Source organism: Carya illinoinensis, chromosome 3 (genome assembly GCF_018687715.1).
Source record: "Carya illinoinensis cultivar Pawnee chromosome 3, C.illinoinensisPawnee_v1, whole genome shotgun sequence".
NCBI classification, from domain to species: domain Eukaryota; kingdom Viridiplantae; phylum Streptophyta; class Magnoliopsida; order Fagales; family Juglandaceae; genus Carya; species Carya illinoinensis.
The window spans coordinates 51802139-51819166 of record NC_056754.1 but is presented as its reverse complement, the minus strand read 5'-3'; the positions used below and the strand labels follow the sequence as shown (position 1 = coordinate 51819166).

Genomic DNA, 17028 nt, shown 5'->3' with positions numbered 1-17028 from the left:
TTGTCTTCTGGTGGCCCTACCCCGGACGGATCACTTATATTCATTCGTCTTTGGGTGGCCCTCTCTCGGCTAACCATTACTACGTAGTACAACTCCTGAACTACACACTATTTTCTAGTTTCTCTCTCTAGTCTCTGCGATAAAGCTAAAGGCCAGCCGTAAACTGACATCCTCCATCTTCTTAACTTTTCTCACATGCTCTTCCTCACGTACTGCTCGCGGCACTGTCTTTTGGTACGTCTTGCTTTTATTTTCCCTCCTTTTTTTTCTTTTCTTTTCTGGGTTTTGATGTTGATGTTTGGTTTTGGGGTTTAGGTTCATTTGCGTGCTGGGTTTAGTGGGTTTTGATTTCAGGATTTAGAGGAGGATTACTAGTGGTGCTTTTGTCAAGATGAATATGAAGGGTCTAATTCAGAGTCCCTCGTGTTCTTCTTCTCCTTCTTCTTCATCGTCTGCATTTCTTCGTCCTCCTTGCCGCGCCTATGCTTCTCGCAATTCTAAATTCCCAGTGTAAGATTCCGAAATCTTGTTTTTTATCCTTTTATTTTGTTTTTGCGGATTACAAATATCTGTGCATGTATGCATCTAGATATATGATTAACTCATAATGATTGTTTCGTTTTCACAACTTTTTATTTTTTTATTTTTTTTATAAGTAAAAATATTTTATATGTTATATATAAAAAGGAGTAGCCAAGTACACTGAACATACGAAAGAAAGCACCTAACCCATAATAAAGCGTCCCTAATGACCCAAAAAAGTCCAAGAAAAACAACCCAAAATACCCAAAAATTACACTGAAGCTCAACCCCTTGTTTCCCGTATAACTAATACCCAAGCCAAACCCTAACCCCTTGTGGTTCCCGTCTTCACATTGTCCTCCCTTTAGACTTTCTTCTAACTAAGCTACCTCCCTTAATGTCGTAGTTAATTGCCCAAGAAAGATGCTATAACTCCCTATTTTTCTTGAAACTTTTGGTTTCAAGCGCATGGCGTGCCTCAATCGCGGTGATTAGTTCATCGAACTGGTATTCACATCCTCCATGTGAAATCTCCACAAAAGGTGGAATCTCGTTAACTTTAGGCAAAATCCAATCCGGTGTCAGAGGAAAAGAGACAAGGGGAGCAACATTATCCTCAAACACATTAACCAATTGCATTTCCAATTCTGGACTTTCTTCCACGCAAGGCACCAACGACAAGTCTCGTACATCCTCATCAACTCCATTGTTTCTTTCCAACCTCATTAGAGCTTCTGGGGTGACAGCAAGTCCCTTCACCTCAGGTGACCCTAAACGTGCAACTTCAGCAGAACCTCCATCTCCTTTACCATTTTCGAGCAAGGGTGTAACACTACCTAATGGTTTATCCTGTGTTACCTGAGGCGAAAGACATTCCATTATTGCATTCTCTACACCAACATCCAACTTAGACCCCACTTCAAATAACCTAGATTTCCTTTTGACTCGCCACACTCTCCTGGATCTGGTTATAGGGACAGGACTGAATTCGATCTTCCGTTTTCCTTTATTTGAATTTAAAGGAATCGGGCCTATCTTAGTCTTAACAACCCTGTTGCCTCCAGCTAAAAGCGTGTCTATTTTTGTTGACAAGAAATCTATCGCTGTCTTCTACTCAACAAGTTGGGTTTCCATTTCCTTTAGAGAATTTTGCATCACTTCAAGCTATTTTTGAGCTTGTGTGATTTGCAGACCACTTTCACCGTTCCCTTTACTCTGAGCCACAGAAGCATGACCCATCTTCAGAGCTGCCGCATACGATCGCTTCGCCACTGTGGATGTGCTTGAGTCTTTGGTGTTCTCAATCTTCTTTTCCTTTCTTGACCCCTCAACACAGAGCAAATCCGCGACTCTGCATAATTTTGTTGCAACTTCTCCCAACCTTGTCCTTCACGCCCTTCAGGAATTACAATACTACTCCGCCGGCCCCCTCCACCATATTTGATGATGGTTAGATACCAACCATGCTTGTGGGAGCATTGTTGGGCCATGAATTCTCTGTTACCTTCGCGCAAGTGTTTTGTATAATCTGTATTTCTCCCCACCATTAATGCTTCTCCCACCGTAGCAATCAACCAATCTATACCATTCCAACCCATCACTACAGATCTCCAAACCTTTCTGCCCCTCTCCACTATTTTTAATGAAGACCTCCAAGTTTCTGGCAAAAACTCAAAAGCCTTCGATTCCACCCAAAAACGAAACAATTGACCCATACCGATACAACTTCAAAAGTAGAGGCTTTTCAAGCTGTAGGGGGCTTCATTCTGTCGAGAAAGGATGGAAAAATGCCCAACTCAAAAGAAACCAGTCGCCGGAGATAGGCCGACCTTGGAGGCCAGCGAAGAGGTCACCGGTATCCGTCAATAAGTTCTGGAAAAATGCCCAACCCTTTTGCCCCTCAACACTCCTGACAAATCTTGGAAAAAAGAAACCCAACCCAAAAACAACCAGTTGCCAGAGTAACTCCGACGTCAGAGGCAAGCGAAGAGTTCGCTGGAACCCGTCGCACGTTTATGTGAAAAGAAACGCCGGTGGCTCCACCAAGAAAGCTAGTGCAAGGCAAGTAGAGGTGAGTCAGAAAAAAACCCTGGTCACCGGAAGGATATCCGGCGCCGGATACCCTTTAGTGACATCGCCGGTGTCCGTGGGTCCTATCTGTGCCGGACGTGTGATGTCACTCGCCGGGTAGGTGACAGCAGTGGTGGCTCCTCTAGGGTTCTCTCTCTCTCTCTCTGTGGCACGTTCGGTTTAGCGATCTACATAGCTCTTACGATTCTTTCTGGATTTTTTTCGCAATATTTCCCCCAAAAGTAAATTTTTTTTCGCAATTTTATATGGCAGTTCTTTCTTTTGAATTTATAGTCATTTCTTTCTGGATTTATACTTGTATTTATATTTATTTATTTTAAATGTTTTTGTATTTTTTAATTTTTTGTACATCCATTGATATATCTTTCATTCTATTTTATTAGTCAGCGATTGATACATCGGTAGCACTTAGCAGGAAACGAAGAAGAAAAACAAACGTCCGTATCTATTAGTAACTAGCTATTATATCTAGAGCAATGTTATTAGCTTTTTCTTTTTGTGAAATTTGGTTTTAATTTTCCCCATCTTTGTGCAATGCATACATCTGCATTTTTTTTTTTTTTGTAAACAAAATTTTATTGATAATAAGAAGAAACTCATGAATAGCAAGAGCCCAGCTACTTGGGACATATACATGAGCGTTGCCTGTGCATGATAATCTAGTGATACAAGAAACTCATGAAATGTCTCTGTATTGGAGCTGCAAGTCTTCCGCATAGGAATTCACCTCCCATGTGGATCACTAGATGCCGTTAATATTATTCAAAATTACTATTAGATTCTAATATCTTTCCTTTGTTTTTAATTTTCTCTCACATTATGCAGATTTCCGAAAATTAATTTTATGAATGTTCTTTAATTATTCCTATTCCCTATTGCATCATTGCATTTCCTGGTAACATTTTTAAAAATAATGGTTTTACGTGACCACATTGTTGTAGCTAAATTCAGTTGTAATTTCCAATTACAAAGCAAATGTTTTAATATCTGAGAATTGATGTACCATATCAAATATTATATATTTATTTTCTTATATATATTTTTTTACTTTCATAGGCTGTTGCCACAGGCAATATGGACCTCCCAAAAGATACATCGTTGCTCTGGGGTCAATATGGAGGCTTATTCTCATCCTTCAAAGAATTACATAGATCCAAGATTTTCTTCTGGATGGTCTGAAACAAAATCTTTATTTTCAAAGAAATCCCTAAAGAAGTATTTGATGCCATCGGGAGCACTAGTGACCTCAAAAACTCAAGATGTCTCCAATGCACCTATTGTTGGCGATGATAAGATTGGAGTCTTGTTGCTGAACCTCGGAGGTCCTGAGACTCTTGAAGATGTGCAGCCTTTCTTGTTTAACCTTTTCGCTGACCCGGTAATGAGCTCTTGATTTGTCTTTAATTGTCTCAAATATTTCTATATCCCCCAATTGTAAATTTGTGGCATTTATAATACTTTTTTCATTAATTTTTTGCCTTGAGCAAATGCTAATGGAAGTTTCAATGCGGATTAAATTATTGACAATTATATTAAATTTGATTCATCAATTATTCTTTATTAGATAGGTTGATTGCTAGATTTGGTTATCTATTTTTTTTGTCTTCACAAATTATATTGGAAGACATGTATGTGGAATGGTTTTGGTTGCAGGGGGAATAATATTTATTAAAAGAAATTCATGGTTCCTTATTTATAGTGCGGCTACAACTGTGTTGTTTAATGACTATGATAAGTGGGGTTTTGGATATTTCTGTATTTATGATTTAAGATAGCTATCACATGGTGGTATCTTGGCTAAGCTTCATAACTTTGAACATTTTTATGGGCATGCCTTGCTATCATTCCACCCCCCCTCTCTCTCTCTCTCTCTCTCTCATAAGCTTATAATGGGCAACAAAGTTTTTTATGTTTGAAAAAGGGATTTGACACTAAATCTTATTTAGAAAGGAGTGGCAAAAATCTTAGGGCAAATTTCTGTATTGGTCTCCTGGGTTTGGTCTTTTTCAAACCTAGTCCTTATTGATGTGACAATGATCCATGTGGCAGCGCCATATACCACAGTGGTCCCTTTGTCCATGTTTGGATATGGATTATTTAAAAACACTAATGTGACACTAACTAGCCACATCAGATCCAATAAAAAGAGGACATGTTTCACAATTCAACCAATGCAGTATTCATGTAATCATCATCCACATTAATGCATCTTGACATATGGTAGCCCTGCTAGACATGCTAGCTACATAACCATGTCATCAAGTTGGACACATTAGATTAATTAAAAAAAGAATAGAAAATGGTAATAATACACTTTTCCTTAATTGTATACCCTATGACTCCTAACACTGCGATTTGAATTGCTTGACTTGACATCACGGTGGAGCATCAATCAGATTCATTTGTGCAACATTTCTTCATCTGTGTAGTTGAAGATATGATCATCTTCGTCCTTGGGGCATGGAGGCCGCAAACAGTATTGGCATTTTCAGCTATATTCATTTGAACATGCACAATCGCCTCCCAAGATTCTCTAAGGTCCATAAATACACCATCGACGCATGATGACCATAGTGTCAAAACTGTTGTTATCACGGTTGCCTTCAGCACCATGCCCCAAGGACAAGGATGATGACACCCCAATGGCATGCTGCTCGGATGAAGCCAATCAGTGAATAGATGCTGCTCAAATGAAACTGATCGATGTTCCACTATGACGATTATGTGGCTTCAAGCAATTCAAATTGCACTATTAGGGTTTGTCGGGAACGCAATTTGAGAATTTTTTATTTAAAGAAGATAAGTGGGAATTGTGTATTTGCCCACCCAATTTTTTTTTCTTTTATTTTTTACTAATCTTACATGTTCGACTTGATGACGTGGCGACACAGTTGGTATGTCTAGCAGGGTTGTTAGATGGATTGATGTGGCTATGAAGGGGACGCTAGGTTGGTTTTATAATTACTTGTGTCCTTTTATTGTGCTTGACATGGCTAGTTAGTGCCACATCAGCATTTTCTGTCAATGAGTTAACAGATATACCTTGGGTTCACTTTGGTATATGGACATTATGAGAGGGATTGTTGCATTTTTTTAAACTGTAGGGACTGGTTTGAGACAAGGTCAAACTCCAAGGGCCAATGCAGTACTTTCTCCACAATTTAAACACGTGTATTGGTAATAGTGAACAGTAACACATGATTAGGCTGTGGGTTTCGGGTTTCATTATCAACTATAATTGATCGTCTTTTTTTTTTTTACATTGGAGGTGGACATTCATTTTGCCATCAATGGTGCTGTATTCATTTGACTTCATGCTATTGGACAGGATATTATACGACTACCAAGGTTGTTTCGTTTTCTTCAAAAGCCCCTGGCACAATTTATATCTGTTCTCCGGGCTCCCAAGAGCAAAGAAGGCTATGCCTCAATCGGTGGTGGTTCTCCTCTTCGACGAATAACTGATGCACAGGCATGACTTTCTGTTGACTTTGACTTGAATTTTTACAGTTGCTAATATTCTTTAATCTTCTTATTTCTAGAGCTTATTCATTTATTTTGGTTTTTTTTTTTTTTGATAAGTAATAATTTATTGAAGAAATAGGCATAAGCCCAAGTACACAGGATGTATACAAAGGATAAACCTACAACTTCCAGAAAACAAAAAGAAAACAACCCAGAAAACTAAAACAGGTTCAGAAAATTATCCACCATTACATAGACTTTCGCCCAAAAACCCAAAGTACCCAAGAAAAAAACCCTAAGATCTTCTAAAGTGCGCTTTTTATCTTCAAAACATCTTCTATTTCTTTCTATCCATAAGCACCACATGAGACAAGGAGGAATCATCTTCCAAACAGACACTGCCTTCTTACAGCCCTTCAAACCCTTCCACCCTAGCATTAAATCCACCACATCTTTGGGCATCACCCAATGCAAACCTGTCCAGCTCAGAACCTCATCCCACAAGAATCTAGACACTTCACAGTGAAAGAAAAGATGATTTACAGATTCTCCATCCTTTTTGCACATGACACACCAATCAGAAATAAACAGTCCTCTCCGTCTAAGATTATCAGTTGTCAAAACTTTGCCCAAAGAAGCCACCCAACAAATAAACCAACCTTATTTTGGTTTATACATGAGCGTAGTTATTGTGGTTCATTTATCTAGTGTATAGTGGCTCCACTTATCCAGTAGAGATTAATACAGTGATGCATGGTGAGCTCGGGTGGATCTTAAATATTATTCAAAATAGCAGTTTTAGTGTGACGCCCCCAAATTCCGTTTGGGATCGGACGGACATTTGAAGCGTCGAGACATGCAACACAAGGTTACCTGCCCCCGTTCATGACATATAAAATGCAATGTTCCTAACATGCATCTAACATTATGCAATATTTGCAGCGGATAATTTTTTTTTTTAGCAATACTATGCACCAAATTGAAAATATCTCAAATGCTTAAAACATACTTCATACATAAAGACCCATTGAATAGATCACAACACTAGTCCAAAATGGTTATGATCCAAAAAGTACTAAAGATGTAACTCTATTGTACAAGTAGTAATTTACGTTAACTACTATATTAACATTGACATCGCACCGTCGCTTAATCAACTGTGTCTAGTTGATCAGCTCCTGATTCTCCTTCAGGTCCTGTAACAAGATCTACCATTCGGGAGGAATGGTAGTTGAGACTACCAAAGTGAGATTTGATTATAAATCTCAGTAAGTTAACAAAAAACTTCTACACAAGCTAATGATGCATGCATGACAGTAAAAGCATAAATGCATAATCAAATTCATAAGTAATTAAAGCATAACTTGGCGTACAACATAGCATAATTGACATAACTTAAATTGAAATATGAACTGAACTTGACTTGACATGAACTTGATCTGAAACTTAACTTAACATGAAAAATACATACTCCACAGTTGTTGTGGCCCCATGTATTCTACGTGTAAATACATACTCCACAGTTGTTGTGGTCTCATGTATTCTACACAAACTTGACTTAACATGAAAAATACATACTCCATAGTTGTTGTGGCCCCATGTATTCTACGGAAACTTATTCTTTAACTGCTTAAATACATACTCCACAGTTGTTGTGGCCCCATGTATTCTACGTGTCACAATTGCTGTCTCACGTAATGTATGCGTCACAATTGCTGTGACCCCATACATAAGTAATCAAGATGAAACGTGACTGGAATACGAAATAACTGAAGCCCTTACGTAACATAACGTGACTTGAATATAACTTGAAATACATGACCAACTTGAGATAGAAATATTTCGTAACATTGCATAACATATAATAGACAACATATTTAACATGACATACTTGCAACAGTGAATATTACATGACTTGACATACATGTAATAGATGGTATACTTAGCATGACGTACTTGTAAGGTACAGTAATACATGACAGAATATATTATGTAACAGATAAAAATTGACGACAGAATAAATTCTGTATAATAGACAATTACGTGATAACTTGGCATGGCATGACATATATGATAACACATATACATACACTGTAGTTCCTTTACTTAGCACACATACACAGTAGACTGCTAGTAAGTTAAAAACTAACTTACCTCGATCTCCGCTTTTCTTATAAAACTTCAAGTGCGACCACGAGGAACTATAATTAGTGATTCTAAAAGTTAGAACTAAATCACTAATAATTTGAAATATGAAAAATATTAACTTAAAAAGTAAAATTTTCATTTTACTCTTTACATGTGGAAAAATGACCGTTTTACCCATAACTTAAGGATTTTGCATACTGACTCCAAAAGTTTTCAAAATTTACATTCCTCATGTAAATTTTGTTCTAAACTTAAATATCAACTCAGAAAAATTTAAAACAAAACACAACTATGAAGAAAACACTATGGCCGAAACATCCATAGGCCATTTCCCTTTATTTTTGTTGCAATTCCTTCCAACTTCAAAACTCATGCTTAAACCAAAATTTTGCAACAAACATCTTCCAATCCTAAGTTCAAAACCATACTTAAAACATCCATTTAGAAAAAGTTAATAATTAACACAAAACTTTTTTGTAAAAAGATCCAAGCACTTGAATCACAAGTTTTGACTTTAAATCAAAACATCTCCAAGAATTTCAAAAATCAAATCTTACTTCTAGCATATTCATAATATCATCCTAACATCAACCATGCTTTAAATTATCAAACTAAAGTCACCAAAATCACAAAATAACATTTGGAGTTTTTGGTTTTACACTTAGTCCAAAAACAGAAACTTTTTCCTCAACTAGTTTTGATAAATCTCTTGATCTATGACTTATAAATATATGATCTTCAAACCAAACCATCACATGGTTTAAAAAGATATCCTAAAATATATATAAGCTTCTAATTCAAGATCACATGGTTAGAAATTAATCAAAACATAAATTTAGCCAAGAATATCCACACTTTGGCTTATCTGAATATCTCTTTGCATAAAATTTCATATCTTTGAAATTAACATAAAATATCTTCAAAATAATAATATAACATGTATATAAGATGCTTAGGATCCTCCAATAAAATTATTAAAGTCATTAGAATAGGTTTAGACCACCAAAGAGTTAAACTTTCTCAAAACAGAAACTGTTTTTCCTCTTCCAGTTTCTAAGTTTCTAAATCTAAGAAAATTTTTCATCAAAACCTTTAATCATGCAAAAATCCTCAACCAATAATCATATACACATGTTAACAATACTCTATAAAAATTTCAGACCAATATCTATCCATTAGCTTGGTCAAAAACTCCAAACTATAACATATTCTCCAGTTTATCTCCCAGAATGACCTTTTTATAGTTTATACAATATTTGACTGACCAAATGATCTTCAAATGGGACAAATAAGATATCCACGTAAACTAGACTAAAAAAGGAACAACTTATATGAAGGAGACTTTATGATAAAATACTTACAAAAGCTTCGAAATGGGTGTGCAAAAGACCTCCTAAAAGCTGTCCGAGAGAGAGTGTTTGATATTCTTTCAATGGAAAGTGTAAATGAAGATAATTTCGTGGGGAGATGTGGCTGGAGATACTTATGGATGAGATATGGAAGAGATGAGGCTGGAGTTGAGAGTTGAGTGTAGTTTTCTCTTACCCAAAATATCTATAAAAGATTATCTCATAATATTCTATCCAATAGTATTTACAAAAAATCAACTTAAAATATTTTTATCTAATAATATCTATAAAAATCAACTCAAAATATTTTTACCCAATAATATTCATGAAAATTACCTCAAGATATTTCTTTTTATCCAATAATATCTACAGTTTTGAACAGACGTTTTGTCCGAAAATATGAAAAAATGTTATTGCGCCATAAGACTTTAAATAACCCTCCGAGTCTAATGGCACAAATCATAATACATTTTGGCACTTCTAACTATATCCAATAATCAAAAACACACTTCTGATATCATAGTAAATAATAACACTAACTATGTAATTAGACAAAAACCTATACGATTAATGGATTCGTGAAAACTTATGGGGTTTTCACGAGATTCCTAAAGTTAATAGAAATTTCACAATTGAATTTCTAGCGGGCTGTTACATTTAGCATGGGCTCTTTTCAGTCTTTTAGTACGAACTCTCTGGTTATGTGATGTCAACATAAACTGGAATGCAACCCAAACATATTGATTGTGGATGTTAAATGTATTATCTCTTTTGCTCATTTTACTTCGACAGCGAGAACCTAGATAGTTTTGGAGTATCTCATATGACTTTTGGCTTTAACTTTCAAATTATTCAGCAAGGTAAATTTTTTCTCAGATCTGGATTCAGGCAGAGTAATTTATTGAAGCTATTGAACTGCGAAAGATCATAGAAATTTACCAGTTTATACTTATTGCAAAACTTCAAAATTTGAAAATTTTCATATTGAATGAAGTATCATCATATTGGGATTATAGTAACAATAGATGTGGAAAACTCAGGTGTTTTTGTTTACAGCTTGATTATTTATTTTTACATGTTGTCTATAAGTACTCTTCTCATTTTTAAATGTTTTATTGTCTCTCTCAAAAAGTAACATTTTATGTTGGTTATGGTTGGGAAGGATTTTTGACGCTACATGCATGTATTTATATTATTTGGCTCTTAAAAGCATCTTTTGCTTTAACTTTGAGCTTATCCCTGCCTATTCAATTGCTATGCTTCTATATGTTCAGGCTAAAGAGTTGAAGAAGTTCCTTTGGGAAAAGAATGTCCCAGCCAAGGTGTATGTTGGTATGCGTTATTGGCATCCATTCACCGAAGAAGCTATTGAGCAGGTATATGGTGGGCTCTTAAGATGCTACCATTGGTGGATGTTTTTTCATACTATTTTTTTTACTAATTTTGATTCATAATAAGCTTCTATCTTTGCTATTTGTTTTAGAGGATAATGCTGAATAATTGATCTTCTTCTGACGATATTGATGGTCAAAGGCTTTTTTTGCTTTTAATTCAACTGGAGCTAAAGAGGCTAAGGCTTGTGTGTGCTTTTAATTTTATATATTTCTAATTACTAGCACATTGTTTTTTCTTATAGAAAAAAAATTACTAGTACTTTGTTTCAATTTTTTACAACCTGTTTTCCATAGTTGTTCTTTGATAATATTGTTAAAAAGTAAATGTGGATTACTTTCAGAAATAACAACTTCGGTCTGTGGATTACTTGGTAAGTGAAACATCGAGTCACTTTGATCTTTACCATTCAAGTCTGCTGTGTGGTATTTTTGGCTTGGGTGGAGCTTATTTAGATGTTATAACTCAAATATAAATTTTTCTTTTTAACTTTTCTTGAGGGGAAGGGTTGTTTTGTTATATAACCACACATTCTTCACATCGAATGCTGGTAATTGGCCACATGAATCTTGCTTTACCACTGTAACTGACTTAGAGTGCAATATTCAGTATTACTGAAAGTTGCGTGTTTAGTAAAAAAGTGTTTTGGCAAGTAGGTGGTATGATACTAATCTAGTGGAATGTTAAAAAATTCTTGGATTTATAAGTAATTGAATTTCACTAAAAAGCTCAAAATGCGTATACCAAGTACACAGGTTGTATGCAAGAGAGGTACCTACTAGAAAGAGGAAATTGTTGAGTACATACCAATTTGTAGATTAAAAAAAATGTTTGTCGGGAAAAAAATGGAAAGTAAAGTTTGGGAGTTGGGATGCGAGTTATGAACTGTGGTGAGTGGTACGGTACGTTGGTCCCATTTTCCATAGAGCTGTTCTGGTGAGGTGTGAGCAATTAATTAATGACCCATTCTTCTCCTTAGTTTTATCGGCTGCACTCTTGCTGAAGCTGTTAATGAAAATATCATTATATTTAACCTTTCAATATTGAGTTTGCTTGGGAAATAAGTTGATATATCTGGTACTTTTCTTTCTTCGAATATAATAACAACGAAATTTGTCGATTGTTCTGCTCTGCTGTTATTGTTTTAGTGGATTCACCCCAAGCCTACTACTTTCTTTATCAAGGTTTCAGTTGATACTATCTTTGTATACATAAACTTGCTGTAGGTTTGAAAATGTGGATCTGGCTACTGATTTTCTTTTCAAAATAATTTTGTAGATAAAAAGAGATGGAATTACAAAGCTTGTTGTCCTTCCGCTTTATCCACAATTTTCAATATCAACCAGTGGTTCTAGCCTTCGACTCTTGGAGAGTATATTCCGGTGATTGCGAAGCATGTGATGCTATTATGTTACAATTATTCAAAAGCATAATTTAATATCATTAATCTGACGATAATTAATTGGTTCATCAGGGAGGATGAATATTTAGTCAACATGCAGCACACAGTAATACCTTCATGGTACCAGCGTGAAGGGTACATAAAGGCCATGGCAGATTTGATTGAAAAGGAGTTGAGAAATTTTGAGTTCTGTGAACAGGTAGTGCATCTTTAAATGATTTCAATTTTTTTCTTATTTGTTGAATTTGGTCTTATTCTTTCTTCTTCGAATTATTGACTTAATTTGAGGAGCTCCAGAACATGTGCAAATTCTTGATTCATGGTTTACCACGTTTGGATTTTTTTATTTACCTGAAATCTTGTTATTTGTAAACAATATGTCATTATTATACGGCAATTATGGGGCAATGTTCCCAACTCCTAAGCGAGTTTCTTATCCTTCTTGTTTTGAACATTTACCTGCTAAAAAACAGATGTATATTATTGCAGTCCTCAATGAAACCAGAAACTCTTGTATGCGTCTACTATACTTTAGATGCTATTTCTTGCACTGTGCTACCGCTAGACAGCTTTGATTATTAGTTTTCTTTTTATTTAGGATTTCTTGGGTTATACCTGATTCAATGGGGGGAGGTTTTAGTGTGTTGAGAGGCAGCTCCAAAAGAAATAGTGAATGTTGGCGCCTTTATGATTGACAGGGAGTACTTAGAGCGAAAGAAATGCTTGGAATTTTGGTTGGTGGACGTGAAATCTCATTGCTTAAAACTTACATCATTGCTTTTGAGATTAATGTTCAACTGGATGAGAGTAGTGGAGCATTTTGTTTCTTCTTTTTTGGATCCTCTCTCTCTCTCTCTCTCTCTCTCTCTCTCTCTCTCTCTCTCTATCTCTCTCTCTCTCTCTCTCTCTCTCTCTCTCTCTCTCTCTCTCTCGTTTTGCTGTCAGTAGACTTCATTTGTACCTGGGCTATCTCCTTTGTAGTTCTATAATCTGCATATCAAGCTCATGCTTATTCTTTTTGGCTCCTTCAGAAGCTTCTCTCTTTTTAACATCAAAGTTACAAGCTTTAAATGCTACTTTGTTATATCATTCTAGTACAATGTCACCCAGTATAATTGAAAATGGCATGGTAGGTTATGATATTCTTTAGTGCGCATGGGGTGCCACTTGCATATGTTGAAGAGGCTGGTGATCCATACAAGGCAGAGATGGAGGAATGTGTGGATTTGATAATGGAAGAATTAGAAAAGAGGAAGATAAATAATGCTTACACTCTTGCTTATCAGGTACTTAGTGATTTCATATTCCTTTCGTACTCCCATCTTTGTGTTTCCTTATTATTAGCAGAGAATAACAGTGTCCAATCTTATGCTTATGGATAATGGTGGACTTTGAACTCTAAACCCATGGTGTGGCCACTGTTGGCTACCCCAGGCCACCACGGGGTGACCAGCAAGCCCCTTATCATGCCGACGGTGGCCACCCCTTGAGCAACCTGATTTGGGTACAGTGTCACTCTTTTTTATTTTAAGATTTTTTTTTTCTAATTTTATTTTATCAAGTTTTATTTTTATTTTTATTTGCTGTAGTCTTTTAAGTTTAATCTTTCTTATTTTGTGTATTTTTTTTAATCATAGTTGATTCATTAAATGTTGTAATTTTTATTTTATTTTTTAATGTTTTCTTTATTTTTATGATTTTAATATTTTCAGTTGAGGTGGCATGCTGAATGGACATTTTTTAATTATTTGAAAGCTTACCGTTCTTTTGTGATGCTTATTCATATGTGATTGGTTGTGACATGGCAAGTAAATGTCATTTTAGTAATTTCCATCAATGAAATTAACAGAACTTAGATAGAGGGACCATTTTGATGTGTAATTAAAAAAAAAAAAAAAACGTATTACACCATCAACTGTTTGTGGCCGATCTTTCATTGAATGTTGTTTTTTTAAAGCTTATCTTCATGATGAAATAATTTTTCATTTGAATTGATGATGGTACTTATGAGCTTTTTGACAATGTAAGTTGTTTTATTTGGTGTCTTTTTGCATGTAATCCATGATACCATTGTGAACTCATTACATAGTAAATGTTCTTGCAGAGCAGAGTTGGACCTGTGGAATGGTTGAAGCCCTATACGGATGAGACAATAATTGAACTTGGGCAAAAAGGAGTGAAAAGTTTGTTGGCAGTCCCTATCAGGTAATGCATGTCATTCGCCTTTCTTTCAATACCTTGTGTTTCCTGTTGGTCTATCCTTAATTCTGCGTGTGTGTGTCTCTCTCAAGCACAACACACACGAAAACACCACATATGTTTGGAATACATTTAATAACAACTTGTATGCTTGACACAGTTTTGTCAGTGAACACATTGAAACTCTAGAAGAAATTGACGTTGAGTATAAAGAATTAGCTCTAAAGTCTGGTATAGAAAAATGGGGGCGTGTTCCTGCCCTAGGTTGTGAACCAACCTTCATTTCAGATTTGGCTGATGCTGTGATTGAGAGTCTCCCATATGTTGGAGCCATGGCAGTCTCAAACCTTGAAGCTCGACAGGTACCTTTATATTGGAGTTGAATCAATATGCTATACGCAATTGAACATTTCTGTTTGGAATGGATACTGATACAATAAATTTGGATAGAGTACTCTAGGGCATCTAGTGAGAGCAACTGATGGTATAAGTGACTTGTCGAGTCTACGGAGCTTTGCATCTTGTGCTTGGCCCGTGCAATTGATCTCCTATTAGAATGATTTGTTTGTTGTGAAAGATCTGCTTTATTTTAGATGGTAGTTATGTGTCTTCAAAGATCTATTCCATGTGAAGATAGCTACTTTATTTGAAATAAAAGCACATGCTCTTGGGAGTTTTTTTCCTATTTATGAAGCTAGAAAAAAAATCAAAGTGGAAGTTCTTTGTCTGCGTAGACAAGTGATAGGTAGAGAAGCGTGTGAGCAGGCCATATAAATATGAACCTTATGTTCAACGGCTTGTGTGCGTGAATTTTCTGTAGCAATTACTGTACATTTTGATAGGTATTGACAAACATTCAATTGATAGTAATTGAATCATTATTAGATTTCTTCTCTGCTGAAAATCTTTTACATGTTTCTGAGGCCTAAGATTCTGGGTCAGTGCCAGCGGGGTAGGTTAATGTTCAAGCTTTTCTGCTTTGTTTGGTTTAGTTTCATAATTGTTGATTGCGCATAAAATTCAAATTTGTCTTAAGCATTTATGAACTTCATCAGTTCTGAAACTTGGTGAAGCTTTGAGTCAAAAAAATAAAAAAAATCCAGATTAATTTTCTAGGAATGGAAGTCTGATCCAAGGTTTGGGGTTTTTGCAGTCTTTGGTTCCCCTTGGCAGCGTAGAAGAATTATTGGCAGCATATGATTCACAACGCAGGGAGCTACCGGCTCCTGTTACAGTGTGGGAATGGGGTTGGACAAAAAGTGCCGAAACTTGGAACGGAAGGGCAGCTATGCTGGCAGTGCTTGTTCTATTGGTCCTAGAAGTCACCACTGGGGAGGGTTTTCTACACCAGTGGGGCGTATTGCCGCTGTTTCGGTGAATCTCCCCCTCTTCCTCCATAGAAATTAATGGAGCCACTTGTAAATTTATTTTTATGCATACTATCAGCATCTTCCACACATGTATCACATTTGGCTCTCGCAGCATCGACACTGATATGAATAAAATGTTACATAAAAATATGTATCATAGTGATTTTGGTTTGTATGCATGCAGACTGTTCCTTGAATGTATGTTGTAAAGTTTTTTGCTTTGTTTTTTTCGTTTGTGCTTGTTATTTTCTGAAGGTTGTTTGTGGTGAAACAGTTTTAGCGTATATTTTGAAATTGGTTAACAATATACTTTGCAACCAGCTATATTCATGGTCGTATAGCTGTTGACCTTCCCATTTCGGTTGGCTATGGAAGAACAATGGAAGAACAAAGACGAAGATTTGCAGGTTTATGAGCAGCTTCCAAATAGAGTACCTTATGATTCGATGCTAAAGAAGGGCAGGTTCTGCTTGTGCTTAAGGGGGTATGAAGTAGCAAGTCCGAGAGTTATGGAGGCAATCTATGCTGAATGTGTGCCAGTGTTGATTTGTGACGGGCCGATAGCTATGCACTACCCTTTAGTGATGTTCTAAACTGGAAGACATTTTCTTTGCAAGTGGTAGTGAAGAACATACCAAACATCAAAACAATATTGATGGGCATATCTCAAAGACAGTACTTGAGACTTAACAAGAGTAAAACAAGTGCAAGGACATTTTTTGGTGAATGCATCTCCTAAGACATTCGACATTTTCCACATGACTGTTTACTCTAGTCGGCTTGGGAGATTGAACATCCACATTCAAGATCAATAACAGATGATGAAAGGATTAATTGGGAAAAGCTTGAAAATGCGATTGGATTGGTGACCCCAGCAAGGGAACTGATGGGCAGAAAAGTTCTTAAGAAAATTCCCGAAAAATATTCTCACCAAAGATAACTGTTTTTTTCAATTGTTTTATCTAAATGTTTACTGGGTTAAGTAAGATAACTTGATAACCGACTACATTAATCGTGTTTAAAGAAGTACAAATTGATTGTTTTGGTTCAATATTTATTTATATAATGATGATATTAGTTGATAAATGCG

At 35.9% G+C, this 17028-nt stretch overlaps 1 protein-coding gene across 2 annotated transcripts; it reads left to right on the top strand.

Moving 5' to 3' along the window:
• Positions 1–52: 52 nt before the first annotated feature.
• Positions 53–16159, top strand: LOC122305226 (ferrochelatase-2, chloroplastic). 2 transcript variants are annotated; one of them, XM_043117592.1, is made up of 11 exons: positions 53–234; positions 339–510; positions 3670–3991; positions 5942–6085; positions 10850–10951; positions 12246–12349; positions 12442–12568; positions 13503–13655; positions 14474–14574; positions 14729–14930; positions 15722–16159. In XM_043117592.1, the coding sequence occupies exons 2-11, from the start codon at positions 392–394 to the stop codon at positions 15944–15946; spliced, it is 1599 nt and encodes a 532-aa protein (XP_042973526.1). In that variant the 5' UTR covers positions 53–234; positions 339–391; the 3' UTR covers positions 15947–16159. The 2 variants fall into 2 exon arrangements, with proteins under 2 accessions (XP_042973526.1, XP_042973525.1); XM_043117591.1 differs by having other exon boundaries at positions 54–234; positions 316–510.
• The last annotated feature ends 869 nt before the right edge of the window (positions 16160–17028 follow it).

Bases quoted from the DNA above. Each gene is read 5' to 3' on its own strand.
- LOC122305226 (XM_043117592.1), top strand. From the start codon at position 392: ATGAATATGAAGGGTCTAATTCAGAGTCCCTCGTGTTCTTCTTCTCCT. The intron at 12,350-12,441 runs GTGATTGCGAAG...TTGGTTCATCAG, and splicing joins CTCTTGGAGAGTATATTCCG to GGAGGATGAATATTTAGTCA. The intron at 14,931-15,721 runs GTACCTTTATAT...GGGTTTTTGCAG, and splicing joins CAAACCTTGAAGCTCGACAG to TCTTTGGTTCCCCTTGGCAG.